Source organism: Panthera onca, chromosome C2 (assembly GCF_046562875.1).
Source record: "Panthera onca isolate mPanOnc1 chromosome C2, mPanOnc1 haplotype 2, whole genome shotgun sequence".
Taxonomy (NCBI): Eukaryota; Metazoa; Chordata; class Mammalia; order Carnivora; family Felidae; genus Panthera; species Panthera onca.
The window spans coordinates 121,061,699-121,078,718 of record NC_138347.1 but is presented as its reverse complement, the minus strand read 5'-3'; the positions used below and the strand labels follow the sequence as shown (position 1 = coordinate 121,078,718).

Sequence of the window (17,020 nt, the reverse complement as noted above, 5' to 3'; positions counted from 1 at the left end):
ACAATTTTATTTGGTAATTATACTTCAATGAAGCTGAAAAAACAAAAGAACAAAATAATTTTCCCCAATCTTACAAAAAACCTCACACATATGTAAATAACTAATCAAAATACAGCACAGTTAAACCAATTGTCTGTTTTTGAATCATCATAGAAATATTATATGAAAAGGAAGTACACAGAAAATTAAAATTTATTATAGAATGACATAAATGTTAAGTTTAATTTTAGGAAGAATAATGGTGTACATTAGAGTCATCTAGAAATCGTATTAAAAATGTAGATTCCTAACCCCATCCACAGATAACCTGACTCATTAATTTGAGTATAGGAATAAATTTGTGCTTTTAACAGCGTGTCAGGTGGTTTTCATGTAGGTGGCCTGCAGACCACACATTGAGGCAAAAATAGGAAAAATTTTCAGAAATAAGGAAGATGCCAAAAAAACCAGATCCAGATTACCAGCATCAAATAGATTTAAGGACCCTAATTATTTTTACCCCTCTACTTCTATTCCCCCCCAAAAAAAAATCTGTTTCACAAAACAGAACATTCCTGAAAGTAAACAATATAAATTTTTGTAAAATTAATAAATGTAGTGGCTCATAGATCAGGGCCCAAAAAAGTAGCCTTCTTCACATGGCTTCAAATTGTTTTTTTTCAAAAAATTTATTAATTTGTCTAGGAACTATAGTAGATGATTTCACTTATATTAATAGTCCCAAGAATCCTGTGACAGTCTCTTGGCGGCGATTAGGATGCTGCCTAGCAAACACCTAGCAAGCAACGGTGCTTGCTTCTGACTTCAGGTAACAGAAACCCAATTTAAAGTGGTTTAAACCAAAAGGAAAGGTACAGAGTAGCAGAAATCCAGAGGTATCGTAGATTTCAGGGTTGGTTGAGCCAGTATTTGAAGAATTTCATGTAGGACTGAGGTTTTTGTCCATCTCTGCTTTGCCATTTACAGTGCCAATTTCACCCAAAGCTGGTTTTCCACTTGGTTATAGGATAACTGCTGGTTGTGACAAAGGTTTCATCCTCTCATTCACATCCAAGAGGAAGGTTTCTGGTTTTCCATAGCTCTTCCAGAAAATAGCAAGGGCCTCACATTAAATTAAATTAGGCCCAAATTAAATCACTGTGCTAATAAGATGAGATTACTCTATTTGGTTCAGACTAGTGTTTTTGTTAATCTAAGGAGTCTTTTTAGACGTTTTCTCCCTAAATACTCCTCCCCATGAAATTTTAATGCCATAGATATTACTGTATGTTTATACACTTTATGCTTTATACATAAAAAAGAGTAAGTTTATTACCCTACCCCCAGAATGCATGGCCTAGACTAATTCAGGATCACCCTTGGAGCTGTGGATTGGGTCAGCTTTCCTTGAAGCACATGTCCATGTGAGGGAGGTATGGATGTGGGTTCTGTTAGGATGGAGAAAGTAGTAAGGAATGAGTAAATTCTGGGTAAGCAAGCAACAGTGGCCACTATTCAAGCTGAGACACAGAACAAGTAATTTTTTTTTCAAGTACTGGTAAGTGGTAAAATCAATTGACCAGGATTTCTGATTTGAACTGCAGTAATCTATCCACTAGAATTCAGTTGTTCATTTTTAGTTCACCTTGGAGGTAACTTCAAAAATGGAGAGAATCTTGGGCATTAGAGTCAGACAGTCATGGGTTCGGTTATTGGTTTTGTACTTACTGGTTGTGTAAACAAGTCACTTGAGCTCTGTGAACTACATTTAATTCCTCTCTAAGAGAGATTATAATTTCTTTATTATCAGGCTGTTAGGAGAATTAAACAAGCTGAACATGTAAAGCAACAAGAATAATGCCTTTGTAAATGTTAGTTCCTTTCCACGACTATTTTCAGTTTTGTTTCTGAATTTTAAGTGAAGACTTAGGAATTCATGGTCTAAGACATATATATTACTAGAACTTGCAAAACTATTAATTTAAAATTCATCTCCTATTCCCTTTCAAAAGTTGTTTATTTTTTGCAGAATGGATACTGTAGTTAGCATACTTTAGGAACTGTCACATCTGCAAGCCTTATTTGGATATGGTGACAACTCTACATGTAAGCTCTGTAAAGACTGAAGGAAAAGCATATTTTAAATGGTTTATGATGTGTGCTGTTTGCAGAAAAGCTGAACGTTCAGTATCAAGAAAATTTATGTTGCTCTCAGTTACATGGTTATGACCTGGTCTGCCATTTATGAAAATTAAAAGTAAGATGTTTATGAATGTTCATCAATTCTTTATTTTCTAGGACAAATCTATCAGCACAAGCTTACCTGTCCTAGACTTAATAGATGCCATCGCACCAAATGCAGTTCGTCAAGAAATGATCAAGAGAGAAGACTTATCTGAAGAGGACAAGCTAAACAATGCTAAGTAAGCCTTTTATGGTTGGTTGGTTGGCTTGTGTGTTTGTTTATTTAGTTAGTTATTAGTTTGAGAGAGGGGGGGCGGGTAGAGGGACAGGGGCCAAGGGAGAGAGAGAATCCCAAGCAGGCTTTGCGCTCATCATGGACCCTAATGTTGGGGCTCAATCCCATGATCCTGGGATTGTGACCTGAGTCGAAATCAAGATTTGGGCACTGATCCAACTGATCCACCCAGGCGCCCTGCCTTTTATGGTTTAACACAGTGGCTCTTTAATTTCTTAAATCCTTACACATAAGGTTACTATGTCTTTATAACATTTTTAAGTACAACTTAAATGGGGAATATGATTAAAGACTTTCAAACTTAACATTCTTGTAAAGTTAATCTTATCAAAATATTTCATTCTTTTATTAACATATATTAAGTGAGAACATAGTAGATAACAAATACTAAGATATTTTTCTTGTCGTTTGAAGATACGCCATTTCAGTTGCTCGAAAGATTGGTGCCCGGATATATGCCTTACCTGATGACCTCGTAGAAGTGAAACCAAAGATGGTTATGACCGTGTTTGCATGCTTAATGGGAAAAGGACTGAATAGAATAAAATAATGAGAAACATTTAATATGACTTTCTGCCACATTAAACACATTGAATGCCTCACAGTTTACAGATTTCTGAAATGTAGTGGGTATAAAACCAGAGATTATTTGTATGCTTAAAATAGTTGTATAATTCATTAATGAATTAAATATCCTGTTTCTACTGGTTAGAATCTGTCAACCTTTTTGGATAACACAGTTAATTTACCAGTAGATACTGATATGTTCATTATCAAGTCGATATTTCATAATTAAATTATTTTCATTTCCTGAAAGTCTTATTAAAAGCAAGACTAATTCATTGTTTCTCATGGTTCAAAAAGATCAATACAAAAATTTTTTGCAGGTCCTGCTGTGTTTTGATCTGTGTGTGGGTGCGTGTGTGTGTGTGTTAATTTTGATCATAAATGTATTCAAAGTCATAATCCAGTTTATTTTATTTTTTCCTCCAACTATATGAACCTTAACTTTTCTGTAAATTTCTATATGGTCTCAAATTTTTAAGTGACAAGTATTGTTCATTAACATTAAACTTTTTTATATATGAGAACTAACTCTTGAAGAAACCCCAAAGTACATTCTCTTGTAGAAGTAGCAGGAGCTTTTTACTTAAAACTTAATTTTAATTGTAGATACTACATATGCTAGTTTGGTAATAGAACTTTAACTATGACATGCAGCATATATGTTGGTAGATTGTTATTACAGAAAGTTCTGTGTACATATGTATTTTTTGCATCTGAATTACCCAGGTTTTCTTAAATGGTATATAAAACTAGTCAGTCAGCCAACCATTAAGTGTTTATTGTAGTCCCACGATGTGTGTAACACTTGTCATTATGTAGATATCTGGTACATGAAGATTTCTTTTAGAAATATTCATTTTGGATGTGCATACAGTTATTTTCCAACTGACTTCTTCCACGTATTTATAGCAAAAAATTGGCTAGAACATCTCAAGACATGTTGACATTATACTGTTAGCTTCATATTACACATGTTAATTTTGATCTATAGGAAGCCCTAATTTAGAATATGCCCACTGAATATCTTTAGTAGAAAGTAACACAAAGCTAATATTGAACATAGAGTATTTTCAAATGTTTTTTTCCACAGCCTCCTACAAATTGGCAGTGTTTGGTTACTGCTTGTGTTACTTGGGAACAACTAACCTTCAGACCTATTTTTGTGTGAATTTTTATCAGTAGACAGATTCTGCTGCTAAAAATTGAATTCAGAAATCTATTTTCTCCATCTTCCACTGTTAGTGTAAGTGAGCAATACTGCTTTGCAACAGAAATGCTGTCACTTTGTCTCAGTGTGAATGAGTAGTCTAAATCCCTCTTCTACCATTGAAAACCATACATGTTGGTAAGAGTGAGACTACTCATGTGTTTAGAATAGAATTTTTTAAATGAAATCAACAAGTGGAACTTTGAAATATATTCTTCTACAAAAGAGATTTCCTTTCCTTTTATATTTTAGTGATTGTTTTCTTACATGAAGATTAAGATATGTTCTTGCTCTAAGAAATTAATTAATGTTTTCCCTTTTGATTTTTTTCACCATTATATTTACTAAGTTATCTGATTTACATGAGATTTGGCACTTTAGAGTGTTCTTTTTCTCCTAAAATAATAAAAATTCTGTGTATGTACAAATGTGTCAGTGTTTATTTCATTTAAAGAATATACAATCTTGAAAATTAATCTATCATAAGTTTATTTTCAAGAAAAGAAAATAACTTTTTTTAATTAGTAAAATAAAATTTGTATTAGATTTTTTTGGGGGAATGAAGGTGGTTCTCTGTTTTGTTTTTGTTTTTGTTTTTTTTTACCAAATCATACTGCCTTCTGGTTCTTTAATATGAAGTTTTTTAGTAAAGAAAACTGCATTATTACTACAATTGAGTTTGTACTGAAATAATTTGAGGTAACCAGTTCATTAATATACATTTGTTATGAATCAGGTAAAATGCTAGAAATATGGGGATTCAGCTGAGAAAAATATAGACAGTTTCCTGACTTCATAAATCTTGCATCCGAGTGGAGAGAGATAATAAATAGGAATTTTAGGTAGTGATAAAATGTAGTAGGGTAAATAAAATAGTAATGTGATAGAGACTGACTTGGGAATGGGGGTGAAGACTTTAGTTTGGATGCTCAGGAATGGTCTCTGTGAGGATGTGATATTGACTGAAATAGGAATGAGGAGGAGACAGGTGATACATGTTCAGCAGAGGGAACAAAATACAAAGGCTCTGAGCCAGGAAAAGTCGTAGGCATTTAAGGAAAAGAAATAGGTAAATATGGCCTAAGAAGAGTGAGGGAGAGGCACAGAGTTTGGAGACGTAGATAGGATCTGTCCTACTTTTTTATTTTTTTTTAATTTTTTTTAATGTTCATTCTTGAGACAGAGAGAGACAGAGCATGAATGGGGGAGGGTCAGAGAGAGAGGGAGACACAGAATCTAAAGCAGGCTCCAGGCTCTGAGCTGTCAGCACAGAGCCCGACTCGGGGCTCGAACTCACAGACCATGAGATCATGACCTGAGCCGAAGTCGGACGCTTAACCGGCTGAGCCACCCAGGCGCCCCTGGTCTGTCCTACTTTTAAGACCAGCTCTGAATCTGGATTTTTCTCTTCTCCAACTGAAGTTGTTGGCTCTTCTTTTGTACCTGCAGGTTGGTGAATTGCTTTAAGTAATGTGTTGCTTCTGAATCTTACATGCCATTGTTCCCCATAACTCTGTTATTGATCTTACTATCACCAATGCACAATAAACTCATCATATAGGGGATGTTAAAATACTCCAATTTATGCTGCATAAAATATGTACCAGTAAGGCAAGAGAGAAAAATATGCTGCATCTGAGATGATTCAAAAAGTTTTCTAAGGAACAGAATGCATTTGCAATACTGGCTTACTCTGAAAAAGGAAGAATCCTCGAATACTTTGCCTCCTAGGATTATCTATGAACATAGGGTGGAATTCCTCTGAATCTAAGAAACTAATCCAGCTGCTGTGAGAGTTCTTATGGATGAGAAATCACAAACCCAGAAGCTTGAAAAGACCAGATTAAAATGTTTTTTATACTTTTGAACCATCTGAATTTTTACCCTCCAACACTCTGGAACTTTTGGATGGATCAGGGTTAGAGTTGTTCTGCTACTGAGTAAAAATTTTACTAGACTATGAAGACTGTAACGACATATATAAACAAAATGTGTAAGTAAGCACATATATATAAACCCACATATGTATTTCTGTGTTCAGTGGCCACAAATTAACACTGAAAAATTTTGGTATTCCACCAAATATACAAACTTGGAAACAGTATAGAATGGGGGAGATTTGTGATAGAGATAAGCTAAAATGATTCAATAGGTAATCGGCCATTTTGGAGTAAACACATGACAATGTTTGGAAAGGTGGCCAATCTTGTCATCTACCTAGGCCTCTTAGGGAAGATCTAAATAAGACTTTGAATGGTAAGAAAGATTTATATTTAGAAAATTTGGTAGTGTTGACAAGAACAGATATAGAGCAAATCAACCTGAATAGAATAGGAAGTACTTCCCTCAAATATAAGATATTCTGAAGTAAATTTATGTATCGGCTTTAAAAACCTAAAGCACCAAGGGCACATTTTTGATTTTTGTATAGTTGTTGTGAGAAGCAATAAGAATTATTCGAGAGATATAATTTGTAGTTTTACCCCCTAGTTTTAAAGGTGAAAAAATCTACTTTTTCAAAGCAGTTTAAGAAGAATTTTTAATGTTTATCTTTGAGAGACAGAGAGAGAGAGAGAGATGGGGGGCGGGGAGTAGAACGAGTTGGGGAGGAACAGAGAGAGAGAGAGAAAGGGAGACATAGAATCCGAAGCAGGCTGGGCGCTGTCACCCCAAAGCCAGACTTGGGGCTCAAACCCACCAACAGTGAGATCATGATCTCATGACCTAAGCGGAAGTCAGACGCTCAACGATTAACAGACAGCTACCCAGGCCAGCCCCCCACCCCCAGCCTCGAATCTGCTTTAAATAACTTTGCTTTAAAGATAATTATTCAGGTACGTAGTATTTCAGTTAGCGCTTCAGTCAGCTTTTGCTCAACACACATTTATAAAATCAAATTTATAAATGTGAAGACAAACCTCTGGAAGGACTGTAATTAGAGGAGATCCTAAAAATATGCTTATCCAATGGTTACGTGTTGGTACACTTGAATTACATGTGAATAAAGGTATACCATCAGAAATGTTATGCCAATTTTATATCACAGGCAAGTTGTTAAAAAATAGTCTAGAAATGAGTATAGCTAGCCCAAACACACAGACAAGGTCAAGTCTGGTGGCGTGGCCAGGCAGAGGACCCAAACACGAAATATTCAGACAATTCCATAGGCGGGGTCGACTAAACGTTAAGTCGTCAGAGGCTCAATTAACCATATCCATGCGTATTTATGTGCAGCAGGAGACGGTAAATTACCTCAAATCAGAAACCCAGGTGTGGGGAGGACGCACTGGGGGCTTCGCCTTTTCCTTAGCAATTAGAAGCCTTCAGAGGCCGCAGCTGGCAGACGAGGAACGGGGGGCGGGACGCAATAGACCCCGCCCCCACAACAGGCCCCGCCTACCATCGAAACGGCCCCGTTGTCGTCGCTATAGCGGAGCGGAAGATGACGTGAGGAGAGTCGCGAACATCTCCAGGCGCAGCTGGGCTGGCGGTTCCCACATCCCGGGAGCCCGACGTGCGCAGAATCGCTCTAGGAGCTCCTTTCCCACAGATCTCTCATCCTCCTCCCGGGCCGGGCCGCCCCCAGCGCGGCCCCTGCGGCTCCTGGCACGGCCCCGCGCTCGGCTGCCGCCCTGGCGCGCGCCACTCTGTCGTCCCCGGAGGGGCGCGGACCGGCTCGGCCCGGGCGCCGGAGGCTGGGGAGGGGGCGCTGGCCCCGGGGCCGCGCATGCGCCGCCACCAATCTGGGGCTGTCGGTGGAGGGCGAGTGCTGGTTTCGAGGGGAGGCGACGCCCTTTGGGGCCAACGGGCCGCGCGCTGAGGCGGCTGTGGGAACGACTCATCCCTTTTCCAGCCCTGGGGCGGGGCTGGGGTCGGGGTCGGGGCTGGTGGGGGCCCCGCCTCCGTCTCCTGGCCTGCCCCCTTCATGGGCCGCGATGATGGCGGCCCTCTACCCGAGCACGGACCTCTCGGGCGCTTCCTCCTCCTCCCTACCTTCCTCCCCATCCTCCTCTTCGTCGCCGAACGAAGTGATGGCGCTGAAGGATGTGCGGGAGGTGAAGGAGGAGAACACCCTGAATGAGAAGCTTTTCTTGCTGGCGTGCGACAAGGGTGAGAGCTAGGCCCCTTTGTCCACTTCAGGGCGCCCCTGCCCTGCACACCCTTCGCCCTCTCCCCAGCCTCACTTTGGGGCACTCTTTCCTCACGCGCCGAGCGTCTGTACCCGCCGCGTCCGTTGTCTCGCCCGGGCCGCCGGGCGCCGCCTCTGAGAGTGGAGCTGGCGGGCGGGAGCAGCCGGCGAGCAGCCCTCCGAGCGCCGCACCTGGGGCGGCGGTTCTGGCCGTGGCCTCCCTTTGTGGGGTTCCGTATTTAGGTAGCGATGTGGGAACCCAGACCCTAGGGTTTTAGCCCCCGCCTCTGCTACTAACCCCCTGAATGACTTGGTCTCCCTCTCGGGGCTTCTGTTCTTTCTCTCTGGAAGCCCAGAGGGTTTGTCTAGTTTTGGATCTTCTAGTCCGAAAATTCCATGACCTTGTTTAAGGTTCCTCGTGTTTATGGGCTCTCAGCCATACTTGTATTAATTAGCTTCAGCCACCCAGTGCCTTGGTGTTCATGGACTGTTGAATGGCATTCGGTATGTCAATATCCTAGGGGGAGATAAACGCAGGCGTGGAGAAATTATGCGTTAGTGCCAAACTTTTTTTTTAATTTACGGAACTTTGTTCGTGCTTTTCATTGGAGAAGAAAGTTTATTGCTCCTGAGTCGTCTTCGGGGGAAAAATGGTAGTGCAAAACAGTTACAGGGCAAAAATGTGAAATATATTTAATGAGTTTTCTTTAAAAAGAAAATAAAAACCTAGAAATCAATTGTTTTTATGGCCATAATAAAATCTCTTCATTTAAGCATGCTTTCTGTTGGTACGTATAATAATAGGAATGGGAAATTGCCCTAAGACAGCTTTTATTTCCTACATGTAAGAAAGAGCTGTGATTTTTCTCTTTCTAAATTTATTAAGTTGCCTTACAATGGCCATGCTCACTTAGGCACACTGTTTAGGATCATGCAAACTTCCAAAACAAACCCAAAGAGCAGCTTACACTGTGAAAGGATTAACTACAGAGGATTTTTTTTTGTCTGTATGTGTGAGCGTGTTTTTAATAAATCACAGCCTCTCTAACTTCTTACCACTTTTGAAATAGGATTTTATTTACACAACTTTTTGAAAACACATTCACATGTAAACAAAGTCTACCTATGTGTGTTGTCAGACACTTTTACGTTCTTATGTAATAGTATTAAATTAGGAAAGCCTTTGTTAAAGTCCACCATGGACACAGCTTTGAATAGTCTTGGAAATGTAAAGAAACATAGGATATATGTTTATAACCTCACAAAAGTCATTGTCGATTATGTAAAGTTACTTAGTATTACTGAAGTGGGTTATCTGAGTTCTCTTCCCTCAAGGATTCTCCGAGAGGGGAAGGGACAAGATTGTGTTACACTAGAATGAGTAAGTGGCTGCTGCATCTACCCCAGCTTACTGAGCTGTGGTTATTTTAAAGCAAGCAAAGTATGTCAAGAAAGGGCATTTAATGTTGCTGTCAAATTGAGGACAGAGGAATGCCATATGTGGTTGGAGTAGGTACTTATATGTATATTTAGAATTATTGCATGGTATACCTCAAATTAAAGTTTTAATATATAATAGTTTTGAAGCCTATCTAGTAGTGTCAGTTGAAATAGCTTCCAATTCTTTGTCAGTTTCCCATTTTGTAAAATCATTAAGATTCTTGGAGAGGTTTGGATTTTTGGGGCTGGGGTGAAAAGTAAATAAGCATGCTTTTTTTCCCCCCTCTATAGTAGAGACAAAAAAATTTTTTTTTGCTTATCCCAAGCAGGCTCCATGCTGTCAGCACAGAGCCCGATGCCAGGCTTGATCCCAGGAACTGTGAGATCATGACCTGAGCTAAAATCAAGAGTCTGCTGCTTAACCAACTGAGCCACCCAGGCACTCCTAGAATTTTTTTAAATGAGTGCAATTAAATAGGTATTTTCTGTTTCAGGTGTGTTAAATTCTTGGCTTAGATTTGGAAAAAATGGCTTAAATTACATATATTTATGGTATGTTTACATTGGAAAAATAAATTGGAGTTATAGCAGTACTTTTTTGTTTACATGTTTGTATTCACTAATAGTGTTAAACTTTTTTTAGTGTACCTGAACCAAATCTAAAAGTGAGAAGTTTGCTGAAGTAGCTATAGCTTCCACTGTTGGAGCTTTCACCAAATCAAATGGCAAACATTTACTAAAACAGCCATTAGGGTAGATTGCATATACTTTCAAAGATGATTTCATTTCATCCTGACAACCCCATTAGCCAAATCTGTTGTTACACCTATTTTACAAATGAGGAAAATGAGGCTTAGCAATATTTTAAAATCACTTTGCCCAAGGTTACATTAGCTAGGAAATGGTAGAATTGAGATCTATATTGAGCCTCCGCTCTTAGCCACTGTGTTACATTAATCTAGTTGTAGCTGAATGAATGAAAATAATTCGTATTAGAGAAGACATCTAAATTTGGACTTGTTAGTTAATGATTAAACTTGCTCTCCTACGAATGTTTTATAAACCTTGTTTCTGTGGATTCTATTTATCCAATAAAAGTAAAAAGCTTTAATAGCACTAGAACAGATCCATTCTAGAATATCTATATTTATCTTCCTTTTCATTTAGCAATCCTACTCTACATGTACAAAATGATTATAATATATTCCACTTAGGGAGAATTCCTAAAAGATAAAGTGGTCATTGTGTACGTTAGTGGGTGGGTGGCTTTTTGAAAGGTCTGTACAGATTGAAGAGCAAAGAAAAAACGTAGGAAAGAAAAAGATTTTATGTTTGATTTTATGGTTTGTATAGCTGGCTTTTATGTAAATGAGCTCAATAGATACAGGCAAGTGCTGATCAGGTAGTGGCTACTTAATAGTGGCTGTTATTTATCTTGAAAGTAGGTCAGAAGCATGTATCATTGGTTCTTAGTGTAAAATTTAGAAGAAAAAGTCAAAGTTCCTGTACCAGTGACATCAAATTAAGTCTGTTCTCACCCTCCCCTCCCCCCCACCCCGTCCCTAGTAAAATTCTCAGCAAGCACACTCATATTCTTTATAGACAGAATGCTGCAACTCAGGTGAAAGTTAATTGAAACAAGGGCTGGCTATTTTATGAAATATTAAGCAAGATTCTTATCACCTGCCCCTTTCCTCTCTCTTTGAGAGTTAATGTGATAATGAGCCACTTTTATTTGTGGAGCCTGTGGTTTACTCAGGCCTGCTGGCTGGAGAAAGGGTTAATTTGTTTAGGCTCTTTTAAGGCAACTGGAGAGGATGGTAGCTTTTAGTATGCATTCATGAGCTAAGCATGTATTAACCCTTTAATTTGCTGACGATCAGTTCTTGTGCAGAAAAATGGAGTGATGAAAAGACCTTAGTCTGGATTCATTCCCTGTCAGCTTCCCATGAAGGGCATTTTCAGGAAATTCTATGTGCAATTAATGAGTCAGGATGCCCTTGAAATTTCAGTATGGGGGCACAGGAGGGATGGAGAGAGCTGCCCTTGGGCTCAATCTAAAGTCTTGGGTCACCTTTGTGGTAGGATTTTGCTGCATTGTGTGGGAGGGCGCCTTGATGACTGAATGCTTACATGAACTTTGCATACGTTTGGGCTAAGCATGCTTTTAAGATGGGTGACATTTTTGGGAGAAGTAATACCAAGCTGCCGTATTAATAACACCTTAATATATTTAATGGGGCTTTTTTTTTTTAGCTATTTGATGTAAAATAAATTTTATATAAACTCATAAAGGATATAAACTAAAGTTTTATTCAACTTGCAGCATCACTGTGAATTGGGTCTTAAGTCATGTACCAGACTCTCATTACAAAGTAAACATTGCCTCTAATTGTTTTTCTAATAGATTCAAGAATATACTGTTAATAATTCTTAATTTATCAACTCACTATAAAAAAATGTATCACCTTCTATGCTGTGTAATTTTTTCCTATAGCAGATTGAATCTTTTTTGCCAGATGATATTCATTATCATTAATAGTCTTCATTAACAGTCATAAATGGCTAAGAAATTATAGTAATTTCTTTTTTAAAAATATTCAAACATACCATATTTATGAGTATCTTTAATTTTGAAGGTTTCACTTATAACAACATGATTACAACACATGGGGGGCATCTATGATAAATAGTGGGGTTTGCACATTTGGGTAAAACTACATTTTTTTAATAAGTTTATTTTTAGAGAGAAAGAGAAAGAGAGTGCATGTGCACGTGCCTGAGCGGTAGAGGGGCAGAGAGAGGGAGAGAGAATCCCAAGCAGGCTCTTCACTGTCAGCATAGAGCCCGACTTGTGGCTCGAGCCCACGAACCATGACCATGAGATCATGACCTGAGCAGAAGTTGGATGCTTAACTGAATGAGCCACCCAGGTGCTTCTGGGGAAAACTACATTTTTAAGTCATCTCCACTGTAAAAGTCTTGTGGGTATTTTATTTTATTTTTTTAAGATCTGGTTCAAGCTAGTTTGAAGTTTGCTATAGAGTTAACATTTTAATCGGTGTTGTCACCATTTGTATTTATAGATCCAGTAACTGAATTTGATCATGTCTTTGTATTTTTTTACTTCGTCATTTTTTTCCTTTTAATAAAATCTTTTAAGTGTCTTCAGTTAATAGTTCAATTTGAATGCTGCTGTTGAGGGACGCCTGGATGACTCAGTCGGTTGAGTGTCCAACTTCGGCTCAGGTCATGATCTCACACTTCTTGAATTCGAGCCCCACATCAGGCTCTGTGCTGACAGCTCAGAGCCTGGAGCCTGCTTCAGATTCTGTGTCTCCCTCTCTGCTTCTCCCCTGCTTACACGGTGTCTCACTCTCTCAAAAATAAATAAAGATTAAAAAAAAATTTTAAAGAATGCTGTGGTTGACACACTCAAAAAGTTTGTTACAGAAACTTGGTTTCAATAGCTTTACAATTTTTTTTTGACTGATAAATTCTCCCATACTTCACAACTAACTGAAAATTTGGATACTATAAAATTAAACTAAATTGAGCAACATTAATGCTCCCATTTTAGTGATACTGACATTTACTGTCATATGCCTGAAAATAAAATGAGGTGCTAATGAAGAAAAAAATGGAATCACCTATTCTTAATTAATATTGTAATTTTTCTCCACTGTCTTAAGAGTTTAAGTTGGCCAAGGTGAATTTGTTGCTAAGGATTCATGAATTACTCTGGTATTTATATACTATTTCATTTTTATTTATTTATTTATATTTATTTTTTTAATATAATTTATTGTCACATTGGTTTCCATATAACATCCAGTGCTTATCCCAACAAGTGCTCTCCTCAATGCTGATCACCCACTTTCCCCTCTCCCCCACCTCACCATCAACCCTCAGATTGTTCTCATTCCTTAAGAGTCTCTTAGGGTTTGCTTCCCTCCCTCTGGGTACCTTTTTTTTCCCCTCCCTCTCCCCCATGGTCTTCTGTTAAGTTTCTCAAGATCCACATATGAGTGAAAGCATACGATATCTGTCTTTGTATGACTGACTTATTTCACTTAGCATAATACCTTCCAGTTCCATCCACATTCCTGCAAATGGCCAGATTTCATTCTTTCTCATTGCCAAATAGCATTCCATTGTATATATAAACCACATCTTCTTTATCCATTCATCAGTTGATGGACATTTAGGCTCTTACCATAATTTGGCTATTGTTAAAAGTGCTGCTATAAACATTGGGGTATGTGCGCCCCTGTGCATCAGCACTCCTGTATCCCTTGGGTAAATTCCCAGCAGTACTATTGCTGGGTCATGAGGTAGTTCTGTTTTTAATTTTTGAGGAACCTCTGTACTGTTTTCCAGAGTGGCTGCACCAGCTTGCATTCCCACCAGCAATGCAAAAGAGATCCTCTTTCTCCTTATCTTCGCCAACATCTCTTGTTGCCTGAGTTGTTAATCTTAGCCATTCTGACAGGTGTAAGGTGATATCTCAGTGTGGTTTTGATTTTTATTTCCCTGGTGAGTGACGTTGAGCATCTTTTCATGTGTCTGTTTGGCCATCTGGATGTCTTCTTTGGAAAAGTGTCTATTCATATCTTCTGCCCATTTCTTTACTGGGTTATTTGTTTTTTGGGTGTGGAGTTTGGTGAGTTCTTTATATATTTTGGATACTAACCCTTTATCCGATATGTCATTTGCAAATATCTTTTCCCATTCCTTGGGTTGCCTTTTAGTTTTGTTGACTGTTTCCTTTGCAGTGCAGAAGTTTTTATCTTGATGAGGTCCCAACAGTTCATTTTTGCTTTTAATTTCCTTGACTTTGAAGATGTGTCAAGTAAGAAATTGCTGTGGCTGAGGTCAAAGAGGTTTTTTTCCTGCTTTCTCCTCTAGGGTTTTGATGGTTTCCTGTCTCACATTCAGGTCCTTCCTCCATTTTGAGTTTATTTTTGTGTATAGTGTAAGAAAGTGGTCTAATTTCATTCTTCTGCATGTGGCTCTCTAGTTCTCCCAGTACCATTTGTTAAAGAGACTGTCTTCTTTCCATTGGATACTGTTTACTGCTTTATCAAAGATTAGTTGGCAATGCATTTGTGGGTCCAATTCTGGTTCTCTATTCTATTGCATTGGTCTGTGTGTCTGTTTTTGTGCCAATACTATACTGTCTTGATGATTACAGCTTCGTAGTAGAGGCTAAAGTCTGGGATTGTGATGCCTCCCATTTTGGTTTTCTTCTTCAATATTATTACTTTGGCTATTTGGGGTCTTTGTGGTTCCATACAAATTTTAGGATTGCTTGCTTTAGCTTTGAGAAGAATGCTGGTGCGATTTTGATTGGGATTGCATTGAATGTGTAGATTGCTTTGGGTAGTATTGACATTTTGGCAATATTTGTTGTTCCAATCCATGAGCATGGAATGTTCTTCCATTTCTTTGTGTCTTCTTCAATTTTCTTCATAAGCTTTCTATAGTTTTCAGCATACAGATCTTTTACATCTTTGGTTAGGTTTATTCCTTGCTATTTTATGGTTCTTGGTGCAGTTGTGAATGGGATCAGTTTCTTTATTTCTCTTTCTGTTGCTTCGTTATTGGTGCATAAAAATGCAACCAATTTCTGTACGTTGATTTTGTACCCTGCAACTTTGCTGAATTCATGTATCAATTCTAGCAGACTTTTGGTGGAGTCTATCGGGTTTTCCATGTAGAGTACCATGTTGTTTGCAAAAAGTGAAAGTTTGGCTTCATCTTTGCCAATTTTGATGCCTTTTATTTCATTTTGTTTTCCGATTGCTGATGCTAGGACTTCCAACACTATGTTAAACAACAGTGGTGAGAGTGGACATCCCTGTCGTGTTCCTGATCTCAGGGGGAAAGGTTCTCAGTTTTTCCCCATTGAGGATGATATTAGCTGTGGGCTTTTCATAAATGGCTTTTATGATGTTTAAGTATTCCTTCTATCGCAACTTTCTTGAGGGTTTTTATTAAGAAAGGATGCTGTATTTTGTCAAATGCTTTTTCTGCATCTATTGACAGGATCTCCTAGTTCTTTTCCTTTAATAATGTGATGTATCACGTTGATTGATTTGCGAATAGTGAACCAGCCCTGCAGCCCAGGAATGAATCCCACTTGATCATAGTGAATAATTCTTTTTATATGCTGTTGAATTCGATTTGCTAGTATCTTATTGAGAATTTTTGCATCCATGTTCATCAGGGATATTGGCCTGTGCTTCTCTCTTTATGCTGGATCTCTGGTTTGGGAATCAAAGTAATGCTGGCTTCATAGAATGAGTCTGGAAGTTTTCCTTCCATTTTTATTTTTTGGAACAGCTTGAGAGGGATAGGTACTACCTCTGCTTTAAATGTCTGGTAGAATTCCCCAGGGAAGCCATCTGGTCCAGGACTCTTATTTGTTGGGAGATTTTTGATAACTTACTGAATTTCTTCACTAGTTATGGGTCCGTTCAAATTTTCTGTTTCTTCCTGTTTGAGTTTTGTTAGTGTGTGGGTCTTTAGGAATTTGTCCATTTCTTCCAGGTTGTCCAGTTTGTTGGCATATAAGTTTTCATAGTATTCCCTGATAATTGCTTGTATTTCTGAGGGATTGGTTGTAATAAATCCATTTTCATTCATGATTTTATCTATTTGGGTCCTCTCTTTTCTTTTGGAGAAGCCTGGCTAGAGGTTTATCAATTTTGTTTATCTTTTCAAAAAGCCAACTCTTGGTTTCATTGATCTGTTCTACTGGGTTTTTTGGACTCTGTGTTGTTTATTTCTGCTCTGATCTTTATTCTTTCTCTTCTGCTGGGTTTGGAGTGCCTTTGCTGTTCTGCTTCTAGTTCCTTTAGGTGTGCTGTTAGATTTTGTATTTGGGATTTTTCTTGTTTCTTGAGATAGGCCTGGATTGCAATGTATTTTCCTCTCAGGACTGCCTTCGCTGCATCCCAAAGTGTTTAGATTGTTGTATTTTCATTTTCATTTGTTTCCATATATTTTTAAATTTCTTCTCTAATTGCCTGGTTGATCCATTCATTCTTTAGCAGGATGTTCTTTAACCTCCATGCTTTTGGAGGTGTTTCAGACTTTTTCCTGTAGTTGATTTAAGTTTCATAGCATTGTGGTCTGAAAGTGTGCATGGTATGATCTCAATTCTTTTATATTTATTGAGGGCTGTTTTGTGACCCAGTATGTGATCTATCTTGGA

At 38.3% G+C, this 17,020-nt stretch overlaps 2 protein-coding genes and 1 long non-coding RNA gene across 10 annotated transcripts in view; 2 read left to right on the top strand and 1 right to left on the bottom strand.

The window, feature by feature from the left end:
• The window catches only part of PLS1 (plastin 1), a 104,412-nt gene extending 99,764 nt beyond the window's left edge, over positions 1-4,648 (top strand). For all 3 annotated transcript variants that reach the window (XM_060638858.3, XM_060638859.3, XM_060638857.3), the window contains 2 exons: positions 2,278-2,402; positions 2,873-4,648. In XM_060638858.3, coding sequence (XP_060494841.1) covers positions 2,278-2,402; positions 2,873-3,008 — 261 coding nt within the window. In that variant the 3' untranslated portion in view covers positions 3,009-4,648. The remainder of the gene's footprint in view (positions 1-2,277; positions 2,403-2,872) is intronic.
• LOC144612779 (uncharacterized) overlaps positions 1-7,559 on the bottom strand; it is a 29,220-nt gene extending 21,661 nt beyond the window's left edge. The window contains exon 1 of the long non-coding RNA XR_013549838.2: positions 7,485-7,559. This is a non-coding gene — a long non-coding RNA (uncharacterized LOC144612779). The remainder of the gene's footprint in view (positions 1-7,484) is intronic.
• A 208-nt stretch (positions 7,560-7,767) lies between these two features.
• Positions 7,768-17,020, top strand: part of TRPC1 (transient receptor potential cation channel subfamily C member 1) — a 66,075-nt gene continuing 56,822 nt past the window's right edge. For 2 of the 6 annotated variants that reach the window (XM_060638852.3, XM_060638847.3), the window contains exon 1: positions 7,768-8,342. In XM_060638852.3, the coding sequence (XP_060494835.1) occupies positions 8,168-8,342 (175 nt within the window). In that variant the 5' untranslated portion in view covers positions 7,768-8,167. The remainder of the gene's footprint in view (positions 8,343-17,020) is intronic. The other 4 variants (XM_060638848.3, XM_060638844.3, XM_060638853.3 and 1 more) reach the window with 2 other exon arrangements.